We start from the raw sequence: 12,387 nt of genomic DNA, 5'->3' as shown, positions 1-12,387 counted from the left end.
GGGACATATGACAGCTGATCACATCAAAAGTGCTTGCGATTACAGGTATCTGGCACACTACCAGTTCAAGGTTCTCCTTTTCTGTTTAAAGTCAGCCCCATGTATATTCACAATATGTCTTGCACCTGTGGCACCTCACCTGAGGCAGAAAGGAGTCCAAGTATTCCTGTTCTTGGACGATTGGTTAACCAAGACGCCAACATCTCAAAAAGCCACAGCCCTTACAGATATGTGCCTCTTGTTCAGGAAACTAGATCTCACAACGAACATACAAAAGACGTCTCTCACTCTGAAGACAAAGCTAACCTTCCTCAGTGCAATTCTACACACCAGAACAGACAAAGCTTCTGTCTCTCTGGAATGACAGAACAAGATCCAGCAATTGGCCCAAATTGCCAAATTTGCTAAAAGAAAGTCAGTTTCAGTTCAACTGTACAAGTCGCTCCTGGGAATTCTATCCTCTTGTATTTCTCTGATCCCAATTGCAGACTGCACGTGCACATTGTCATCATGACAGACCCATCCCTAGAGGGATGGAGTGCTTATCTCCCAGATCTTTCAGTCAGTGGGAAAAGATCCTCCTCCGAAAAGAAACTGCACATAAATCTTCTGGAACTAAAGGCTCATCTATACTAATCAGAATGGACAACACTTTGGGGGGGGGGGCAAGATCGACAGCCCTGTCACAACAAGCACAGGAAATTTGGAAGTGGGCTATAGAGAACAAGATATCACTGAGAGGAGCATTTGCCAGAGGTGTCAAATGTGCTGGCAGACCCACTAATCAGGTTGCCTTCAACTTGCCACGAGTGGGAGCTCGACCATCAACTCCTGCAAGACAGCTTCACTCTATGGGGCACACCCCAACTAGACCTACTTGCAACAAGGAACAACTGCAAAGGCCAGTACTGCGCAACCTGACATCACCAGAACGTATCATGGGGAAATTCATTTCCATAAGATGGTCAAAAATATTTGCATACGCTATTGCTCTGATTCTTTTAATCCCACGGGTATTAAGAAAAATAAAGAGACAACCATGCCGACTCATCCTCATTGGTCCCAAATGGCTCAAGCAGTTCTGGTACACAGAGCTGATTGTACATTCGGAACAAACCCAGCTAACACCCAGTTCGACATTGTTAACAATGAGCAAGGGCCAGATACTGCTCCCCAGTTTGACATCTCCACATTTGTCAGCCTGGCTCCTGAGTTCGAAAATCTAGACATTCCCACAGATTGTGGAGAAATCCTCGCTAGGGCAAGAGAGAAATTCACCAACAAGACATATAACTTGAAGTGGAAACGTTTCAGTGTTTGGTACCAACAAATCGGTTTACCCCAGTTCTTTTCAACCCCTGAACAGGTCTTGCCACATCTGCTACATCTAGTAAAATCAGGCCTTGAACATACATCAATAAGGGTACATCTAACGGCAATATCTTCCTTTAGGAGAGCTGACAGTAGCCTTCACTTTGGTCATCAAGGATCATCAAACAGTTAATCAAAGGGCTTTTCAGGGTATTCCCTTCTGTAAAGGAACCTCCTCCTGCTTGGCATCTCAGTTTTGTGTTAAGCCAGTCAGTTAATGAAAGACCCATTTGAACCAGTCCACAAAGCAGACTTAAAATATCTTACTTGGAAGACAGCATTACTACTAGCACTTACATCAGCAAGATGGGTTGGTTAACTACAATCATTCTCCATAAAAGTGCCTTTTATTCAGTTCAAGAAAAATAGTGTTGGTTTGAGAACTAACCCTAAATTCATACTTAAAATACCTTCAGACTTTACATTGTTTTACATAAAAAAAAATCCAAACCCTCAAACAATGGCGGAACAGTCTGCCCATACCTTGGATGTTAAATGGTGCCTTAAGTTCTGTTTGCACAGAACTCAACAATTTCGCAAATCAGACCAGTTGTTTGTAGCATTTGACAATTTAAGAAAGGGATTGGCAGCTTCCAAGTCCACTATCGCAAGATGGATTTCAGCCGCCATCCAATTTTGTCATGTTAAAGCAGGAAAGCTCTTCATGCACAGAGTCAAGGCCCATTCTACAAGAGCCGTATCTACATCCACAGCACTGTTTGCTGGTGTACCGTTTTCACAGATTTGCCCAGCGGCAACATGGTCTAGCAGACACACCTTCACCCAGCATTACTGTCTGGACGTGGCTGACAAGACTAATGCTTCAGTGCGGTAAGCCATTTTACTCCATCTATTCCAATAAGGTGAGTCAAATTCTAATTCCTGCTTTCCTACCTTCCGCTTCCTTTTGGTAATACTGTTATTGATAATATGCAAACTTCTGACTATTCGGATTCAAGTATGTGAATCTATGAAAGATCCAATACTGGAGAAGAAAATAAGCTAATTGTACATGTGGTTCTCCAATATTTGTATCTTTTATAGATACACATGTGAGCCACCCTCCTCTCTGTAGAAGCTCCCCTTATTGCTCTTTGTTTCTACCTCACCCTTGTGCAGGAAAATCTGAAGAACTGGAGCCTCTATGGTGAGCATTTTAAAAGGGTGCTGTCACCTGATTGGATGGCTTTTGGGTAATTTTAATGATACTAATAATCTGTAAAAGTGAAAGTCTCTAACATTGACTTCTATGCATATTGTACTGTTCTGCTTTCCAGGTTACCGTGGGACTCCCACTTCAATGACGGGAAATGACCTAAGCATGTGAATCTATCAAAGATACCAATACTGGAGAACTACAGTTAGAACGTATCTACTTAATGGATAAAGGAAGGAGTTGGTTGAAACATTTATGTAGTAGATCCCCGATTTCCAGATTTGTCTGTGCAGTTGCGATTAAGTTGACTTGCTGGGTTATTGCGCCCTCTGTATCGCCTGCCCCTCTATGTCCACTAATAGTATTATGACTTACTGATTTAAAGACTAAGGACCTCATTACAACCCTGGCAGACGGTGTGAACTTGGCGGTAGCACTGCCAAAAGGCTGGCGGTAATTACTGCCAAATTATGACATTGGCGGTTTGGCTCATGCCAAACAGCCAATGTACCACACCATCCGCCACGGCGGTAACGACAGCCAGGCTGGAGACAACGGTCTCCAGCCCGGCGACCGTCACTAGTCTGCCTGTGGGATAATGACCCCGCATACCGCCACAGTTTTCGTGGCGTCTTTACTGCCACGAAAACCATGGCGGTAGGCACTATCAGTGCCAGGGAATTCCTTCCCTGGCACTGATGGGGGTCTCCCCCAGCCCCCTCCCCAGAGTCCTCCCCCAAAAGCCACAGCCCCCCTACCACCCACCAAAGCTGATAGGGCCGCCTCCCCCGCCCCCAGAACTCCATGGGCCGCCTCATACATACCTCCACTCACGTACGCACACACCACTCACACACATACACGTGCACACATGCACATACACAATACATCCCCCAAAACACACCCGCATTCATACACGCACTCACACACCCCCTCTATACATTCACAGTCACACCCCCATTCACGCACACAACACCCCCCACCCTCCTCCCCTGTCGGACGATCAACTTACCTGTTTCGGTGGTCCAGGAGGGAACGGTTTCCATGGGGCCTGCTCCACCGCCAGCACCCCGTCACCAGAGCTCCGCCACACCGAATACTGCAACGTAATTAGGTGGGCGGTGTTCTGATGACGTGGCAGTGGCGGAGGAGCAAACTCCACTGCACCACCGACCACCAGTATGGCTGCTGGTGGCTCTTCGCCCAAATTATGGCCGAGGGTCGCCAGCAGTCATAATATGGCGGTCTTCGGTCTGGCGGGACTTCGGCGGTCTTCATAGAAGACCGTCAAGGTCATAATGAGGGCCTAAATACTTTGACGCATTAATATTAACTCAGTGACTAATCAAGGCTGTTTATTTGGTTGGAACAGAGGGTTTTAGTTCACAGGTTTTCCTTGTTGCTGTCTAGCATTAGCCATTGAGCCATTGCACCATGTTAATGTTTGAAAGATTTAGTTGGTGATTTTCCGTTGGATGGATAAGGAGTTACCAATGCTATAACCAGGTGGTCAGCTGCCCTTAATTGACAAGGTGATGGAAGTGAAGGCCACCAGAACTGTGATGGGGGAGACACAAACTCGCTAATGAAGATTATCAGTAAACTCTTGAAGCAGTAACACTTTTGCCCACAACCCTTTTAGTTTTTATAATATGAAGATGTATCAAAGCAGGGCCACACCTTTGACCAGCACCATTTGGTTACATTTACATGTAGATCAACATTGTTAGGTTATTGGACACAATGTACACATTTGAACACAGCTCTTTTCTTTCATAACCGTTGACTAAACTACCACCACTTACAGTCGTCCAACCTTAATTTAGCACTGTGGATATACAATAGAGTTTGGGTGGGCAAAGATTAATAAGAAATTCAAGTTGACTATACATTAGCACCATGAAACCTGTATCTAAATGATGAAGATGCATACAGTTATGAAGCATAACTACACATCCTTTGCATTAGGAAGGAATATTTGCTTGGATCATATAATTAAAACGTGTTTGTTAAAGAAACCGATAAAAACACTCTAAATTACCTAGATAAACAGTTGCAGGTTGGACCAGCTAAACATAGTAGAAATAAGCACCACAGAGAATTCATCAATTCCGGAAGCACCACAAAGGATCATTCCATCTTTACAGCATTTTCTCCACTGCACCTCAGTGGAAGACTTGGGATACAGTATCAAATACTTCACTTTTATCACAGTAATTACCACAATATCTCTCTGACCTGACCCATGGTAAAATGTGGTAAGCTTAGACTTCAGTTAAGATTTTAACAACTGGTCCACTTGTCACATGCTTTTTCTGTGGTTACAATGCATGCAGTGAGTTGCGGATACTGCAGAGATGTTGTCTAAAGCCCATGGAAGAGAATTCAATACCCAACCCACAAACCAATCCATTAATTGCTGACAAAGCCCATCCATACTACACTCCTAGACATAATGGAGGGCCTAGCATTGCATTTGGATTCTGTATCAGAATCTATATTGGGAAATATGGAATAGAAAGACATTAAAAATGGGCCATATTTCCATTCAGTTAGACTTGTGAACAGGAGTGCCCATTCCAAACTGATTGGATAAATGGATTGTGACATTCTGAAAAGGAAATATAATTTTCAAGGTGAGCCAATGTTGACATACACCTCTCATAGGTATGTGGTGACCAAGGCAATTTCAAAACAGCTTCTACTCAACACTGACAAAGATCTGACACACCTGCCCCAGCAAAGAGGCCTACCTCATACTTATACCAGTGCTAGAACAAAAAGGCCTTTCTGCAATCTAGAGAAACTGCCAACAGCGCAAAACACTTACATGGTATTAAACACTCTATTATATTGTTTCTGTTGTACACTACTTTAAGACCAGAAGCCCATTATTAATGGTGATGAGAATCCTACATCCCTTTTCACCCTTGTCTAAGGTAAGTGAACATGTTGAGGTGTAGTAAATAGCCAACCGTCTTTTATATTAATGATTACAAATATGAGTTATTAAGAGCTGAGGCATGTCCTTGCTTTATGTTGTCCAGGTGGTAAGCAGATCTTGAATTATATTCCACTGTCATGTTAGTGTTAAACTTCATCTGTGCTATTTTGTTCAGCAGACAAAACTACAGGAGCCATCAGGGCAAGACCAATCCACTACTTCAGCACCAAGTGGACAGAGAAGGGATTCCAGAGCAACCATGTTTCGTATTCCTGAATTTAAATGGTCACCAATGCATCAGCGTCTGCTTACAGATCTCCTATTCTCAATAGAAACTGATATACAGATGTGGCGCAGGTGTGTCTCTTTACTTGACCTCCAAATCTTTTCTGGCTTTGTATTCAGTCTGATACAGAGTTTTCAATTGTGTGCTTGCAAAACTAGAAACACAGATGGTATGTTTAATTCAGCAGGACAATGTTGCCTAAACTTTGTAATTGAGTATAATGTTGCTTGTTACTGCTCCATTCCCCTGCAAAAATTAAGTAATGTAGTGTTAATTTTAGTGATCAGGTTTTGTACTTACCCTGTCTTATTAGTATAAGTGGCTGGTTGAGGAAATGATTTGCACCCTTCCCCTAGCTCCTGTCAGTCTGTCAGTTGTCCCTCTTTCTAGCCCCTTTTCTCCCCTTCTCTCATCCCACCCATCAGGTCAGATGGCCAAAGTCAGCCATTAAGGTCCAACTCATACCATGGCTAATCCTAGACCCTTTTCTCAAGGTTTATCCCCCATTCCTACCCTTCTGCCTTGTCAGTCACTATTATTAAGCTAAATGGCTCTCTGTAGTTAAATTCCTCAGTTTTTTCTTCCAACCCACTCAAGACACCTCCCTTCAGGTGGTGAAAAGCCTAAGGCTAGACATTCACCCAACCGCTGATTTCCTTTTTATTAAGACTTGTTTTTGCCCCCTAACCCTGCTTCCACCCATCTTTTCCCTGTGTTAATCTTGCTTAGAACTGGCAAAGCAGGTCCGGCTAGTCTCTTTTTCTTCTCAGAGCTTTCACATTACAAAGCACATGAAAGAATTTCTGCACACCATCCATCATGGACACCATGTGCATCCCTGCAACCTGGCTGTAGTACCAACCTAAAGCCACACCCTACACTATCAGGCATTTCTGATGGATACTTCTTCCTGCAGATTACTCACCTGTAGAACAATCTCCAGGCATCAGACTGCATCCATAAAACTTCAAAGCCCCCACTAGAAGGCCACTAGACTCAGTCAGCACCAGAAGTGACGTTACGTGAAGTTACTGAGTCCATAAAGTGTGCTCTCCCGCTCAGTCCTGTTTTCCCGCACTTTCGACATGGATCCAGAGCTTTAATCTCTGAAGAGCATTCCTCATACAAAATTATTAAAAGTATCACCAATGTCTCAACCTAAGAAATCGGGTTATAAATCCTCTAGGTATTGTGAGGAACAGATGTCCATCACAGACTACCATTTGATCGGTTTGTGTTGTCTGGGGCTCTGACCATGAAACCAAATCTTCCTCTTCCTGCTTCAGTATGAAGCCCAAGTCCATCAATGAGCAGGAGGCCAAGCTCTATACGGCTTGGGCCAGGGACAAGCATCGACACCGGAAACGTTCTCGACACCAGAAACGTTCTCCATCTAAGTTGTCGACCAAGCGGAGGATATACCAGAAGAAATCCAAAAAATCTAAATGTAAGTCTCCTAGACGTTCATTCATCTTCAGAACCATAGTTGGTTGAAATCCCGATGGAGGATCATCCTTGTAGCCCTGCTCCTTTACTAGGACTGACTCCGGACAGACCTCCACACTGTCCAGAATTTTTGGCGCTGGCTTCCACACCCGTGCCTTCGATGCTGCAGTTACCCAAATTCCCGCCACTAGGCTTGTATCCAGCTGCATTCTTCAATGCCATGTATAACATTTTTGCAAAGGCATCAATGCCATACGGCACACCCTCAGGCTCGGCGGCTCCAGGACAGCTCCAGCACAGCTCCCAGTGTTAATGCCATTTCAGCCAGTGCTGTTCAGCGCCACACTTTCGAATCTGGCACCTCTTCCCTGCTTTGACCCCACACTCTGGTTCTCAGCGCTGCAACTATGGCCACCACCACTGGCTAGGGATACAGTGTCACCGGCTCTATAGACAGACTACGAACCCAGACTTAACTCCCGTAGAGAGGCACAGAGGATACTGGAAGAGGCGGCTTATCAAGCATGCCTTCATAACATTTTTGGTATGTATTTGGACCCTGTGAAAGGTCTCATCTATAAAGACCAAGAGCAGTATCCCCTTCAGGATTTTCAAGGTTGTACTATCAGTTAGTGGCTTGGTTCCATCCTCTGAATTGGCCATGGAGTTTCCTGCTGGACCACCCACACCTGAGATGATGTTCCTTCATAAATTCTTGTTGAAAACTGTGGAGGCCTTGGATTTACAGCTGCCATCTGTTGGTACTAAAACTATTGTCCTCACAAACGTTCTTTTGCCCTTGTCGGCCACATCTGAGCCTTCGCTGCCCTTTAATGTGGTGCTACCTGCCCCTGTCCTAATGGCTTGGGAGAAGCCTTCATCTACACCTGCAGTCAAAAAAGCTTGTTGCTCAACACTACAGAGCAGCACCAGTAGCCCATTATTCCTTTCAACGCATTCATCACCAGAGAGCCCAGGGATACAGGCGTCCTGCTCCAGTACGCAGCTGGGTAGAGGTTTTCCCACAGTACCATCTGACCGGGAGTTCCAAATGACTATAGGCTTGGGGCAAGAAAGTCTTTCCGGCCAGCGGTATTGCCTTGAGGTTATGAAACACCAGTTGTCTTCTGGCCAGATATAACCAAGCTTTGTGGGACATTGCTCAAAAGATGCTGGCACATATTCCAGACATGAAAGACCATTTTCAGGATGTCATTTTCAAAGAACAGCATACCTCCTGCCACATTATTAAGTCCGGGTCTTGACAGTGCTGATGCCTTTTCCCAGGCCATGGGCTACTCTGTCTCAATTTGTTTATTTGCTTGGTTCCGGACATTTGATGACTTTGAGAGAGATTCCTTCTGTGCCAGGTAGTACCAACCACCACAGCAACAACCTCACCCCCACATTCACCAATGGAGGTGTTTTTCCAGAGGATGAGGCTGTGGGTCCATCTTGCAATCCTCCTTCTCTTCCTCCCCTGGACCTCAAGGAAAGCAGCCTAGTCTGTCACTCCAAACCTAACAGAGCATAAGGGGCGGGTGTCCCATTTCCTTCCAGCCTGGAAGGCCATTACTTTGGAACAGAGGGTCCTTCAGATTATAGATATGGGCTACACCCTTCCCTTCCTTCAGATTCAATCTTCTGTACCACTTCCTCACCTCCCGCCCATTTGACCATTCTGCAGTATGAAGTGGCAGCTCTCCCTCTGAAAGTAGCAGTGGAATTGGTCCTAGACAGGGAAATAGGACAAGGTTGCTACGCATGTTACTTCCTGGTACCCAAAAAGGAGTATGGGCTTTGCCCAGTTCTAGATATCTAGAGCCTTAATTTCTTCCTCAAAAAGGTAAAGTTTAAGATGCTGACCCTAGCTCAGGCCCTACTGGCAGTGGAGCTTGGAAACTTTATGGTGGCACTGATTCTCCAGAATGCTTACTTCCATATCCCTATTCTGGGGTCCAATTGGAAGTACTTGCATTTTATGGTGGGTTCTGCACACTACCAGTTTTTGCAGCTGTGAGGAAATGGAGTGTATAGTATGGTGTGACTATGCAACCTCGCCTTGTAATATGCTTAACAACTTATTTGGGACCCCTTGGTTTTGTTTGTCAAATCTTAAGCTCAACCCTGGGTAGCTGTAGCTGTGAGCAACAAGACCTACACAAGGAACAATGTGTAAAACATTTCAACAGCATCAGAACAATAGAAGAAGAAATCGATAAGACACCAAAGAAACCCCACACCAATTTATCAAAATAGACTGTATTTTTATGTATTTTTAGACACCTCCGCGAAAAAGATCCACCGGAGGGTTCCAGAGATATAGAATTCACAGAATATAGTACATCAAAGCATTTCACTCAACTGCAAACACGCATTGGCAAATTCAACAAAATTGACAAAAGTTTGGGCTAGTTCTAATGCGGTCACTTGGAGCCACTTCAGGTGACCAACTCCATTAAGGAGCTAGTCGGGGGAACAGCAAGGTCCTGAAAAATAGTTATGTCAGCAGGTGAAGCAGTCTTCAGTCGGTTCGAGGCACTTTTATCCTTTGCAAGGCTTTTCTTTGGAAGTAGTGCTGATGCAAGCAATGAAGGATGGTGAAGATGCTCAAAGGATGCTCTGAATGCAAGGTGTTTAATGAGGGTCCTGTTGCATCTACTCCTCGGTCTTCGAAGATGGTGAGGTAATCCTGGTCACAGAGTCGAAGTCCTCTTGCTGCTGGCAGAAGTCCAGTCGCCACTGGACTAACAGTCGCCCAGTATCATGGTCAGGCTGATCCTTCCTCAGTTGACAACTTGTCATCTGTTGGTCCCAGCTGCACTCAGACAACACGTCCAGGATCAATAAACTCGGTGCAACTTTGTCCATCAGGTCTTGGTCCTTTGTACTGTGCGGTTGGGGTGGGTTGAGGACTTTTTGGCTGCCAACTTCTCCCAGCAGACTTCTTCAGCTGTTGTGTCCTGTGAACAAGAGTCCTGTCAGCTGACCCTTTGAGTCTCTTGGCTGGGCATTGGAGACAACTTCATCTTGTGCAGGGCCCAGCAAACACAGACCCTCTCCTTTGCTAGCTAGCAGGTGCAGTTTACAAAGGTGCAGCCTCTCCTTGTCGGTTCCACGGTGCAGCAGGGTAGACCTCCCTCTTTTTTTTTTTCTTTTTTCTTCTTCAATCCAATCGACATCTCATCGGGATGCTAGGGGTGTGCCCTACTTATGCTCAGAAAATGCCCTGAGGGTAGGAGTCATTTGGTAGCCAATGATCTACCAGGTTCCCTCCCACCTGATGAGCACTTCCTGTGAACTAGAGGATCTGGGCATCCCAAAAATGCCATTTATGCCCACTCCCATAATGGCAGGACCCCTCTTCCAGGAGGTGGAGCTCCCTAGCCCATCCCAGAGGTGTGACTCCTAAGGGGGCTACATGCCCCTGGAAAATCGGTTTGGCAACTGGTTTCCCCTCACCTGTCCTTAGTACAAGCCTGTCTGAACAATGGAGCAGCCCCTTTCTCAAGTGTTACCCATTTTCCCTTCAAAGGCGGCTTCTGCTTTGAAGCCGCCTTTTCGGCCAACACCTGTGTGGTTTCCTTATGGAGGGAGGTGACATCTCCTTGAGCAGGACCCTTTTGTATCCTTTCCTGGTAGTCATTAGCATGTCTCCCCAGGAGGGCAGAAAGCTGCTTTGGCAACAGGATCTGGTGTGCAACCAGTATGGGCATGAGGGGGCTAACGGCAACAAGGTGACAACTTTGGTAAAGTTGCACATGTCAACTTGTTACATTAATTTGGACTTGTGAATCAGGTGGGGCTTAATGTAATAAGTTGTTGGATACCTTAGGAGACCCATTTTGGTTGCACCGTTCCATAGTTGGCACAGCTGAGGGCGTCAGTGTTTAACTCTGTACTCGCCAATTGAGCAACCAATCCTTTCCACTGTAAAAATGACAGTTTCACGTTTTTACTATCAGAACATGTAAAATACATTGTCTGCCCATGAGATATGTTGCAACCTGCCGTAGGAGTTGATAGGCCTGTCATATGGATGACTTGCACAATTACATACCAGGGGAAGTCTGGCTCTGCCATTTCTTTAAATTGCAAAGTCGGGCTAGTAGTATAAACTACTCTTCCAGGCTGGGAGTCATGTGTTACTCATGTCATTCCCAGGGAGGCACAACCAGTGCTGTGTTGCAGTCACTCGGGGTGACCTAAATTACATGCCAGGGTATACTTGGTACTAGTCACTAGGGACGTAAAGGTAAGTTAACTTAGCCAGTTAGGTATGAGCCAAATCAGCATACCTGTTTAAGGATGAGACCACAGGCTCTGAGGTCTGGTTAGCAGGCCTCTGTGCACTCTGAGTCGAAACATCAACAGCATCAGCCCAGGAGCTTGGGGGGTGACCATACAAAAAGAGGCATTTCTTTACAGTGATACTAACCTTTGGATTGACATCTGCACCTTGAGTCTTCACCAAGATGATGGCAGTGTTTGCAGCTCATCTCAGAAGTTTGGGTGTGGCAATTTTCCCATACCTAGACGACTGGCCCATCAAAGCCAACTTGCCAGAGTAGATATTGCGCCACCTGCGGTCAACAGCTTCTTTTGTTTGACCTGGGCTTTTCCTTCAACAAGCCCAAATCTCACCTCATGGTTTCCTGCAGTCTTCTAGTCATACACGCTCACCTGGGGCGCTCACCTGGAGGATCTTGAGATGAGGGGGCTTCTTGTGTCTGGAGGAACAGGTTCTTCATATCAACCTGCTAGAATTGTGAGCAATTCGGCTGGCACTTAAGGCCTTTCTTCTGTCCATTGTGTGGTGCGCGGGTCCGTCTAGCTCTGAATAGACAATAAGACTGCGATGTGGTATGTCAACAAGCAAATGAGTAGGGTCTCACTTCCTGTGTGTGGAGACGAGATACTGTAGTCTTGGGGACAGCACCAAGGGATCTGGATCACCGCCAATTACCTAGTGGGGTCTATGAACATCAGAGACAACATCCAGAGCTGGCGTTAACTTGCCGATCACGAGTAGAGTCTTCTACCGGAGGTAGTTGGGACATCTTCGCCCAGAGGGGCACTCCTCAGGTAGACTTATTCGCCTCTTTGGAAAATGCTCAGTGGCAGCAAATCTGCACCCTCCAGTGTCCATCGAGGGGAGCCTTGGAGGATGTGTTTCAGTTGAGG

At 45.6% G+C, this 12,387-nt stretch overlaps 1 protein-coding gene across 3 annotated transcripts in view; it reads left to right on the top strand.

The window, feature by feature from the left end:
- LRBA (LPS responsive beige-like anchor protein) overlaps window positions 1-12,387 on the top strand; it is a 1,864,610-nt gene that overhangs the window by 366,514 nt on the left and 1,485,709 nt on the right. For 2 of the 3 annotated variants that reach the window (XM_069242642.1, XM_069242640.1), the window contains exon 24: window positions 5,647-5,828. In XM_069242642.1, the coding sequence (XP_069098743.1) occupies window positions 5,647-5,828 (182 nt within the window). The remainder of the gene's footprint in view (window positions 1-5,646; window positions 5,829-12,387) is intronic. The other variant, XM_069242641.1, reaches the window with a different exon arrangement.

The sequence above is a fragment of the Pleurodeles waltl genome, chromosome 1_2 (genome assembly GCF_031143425.1).
Source record: "Pleurodeles waltl isolate 20211129_DDA chromosome 1_2, aPleWal1.hap1.20221129, whole genome shotgun sequence".
Lineage (NCBI taxonomy): Eukaryota > Metazoa > Chordata > Amphibia > Caudata > Salamandridae > Pleurodeles > Pleurodeles waltl.
Note: the sequence above shows the minus strand (reverse complement) of the source record. Positions and strands in the feature narration are given on the sequence as shown.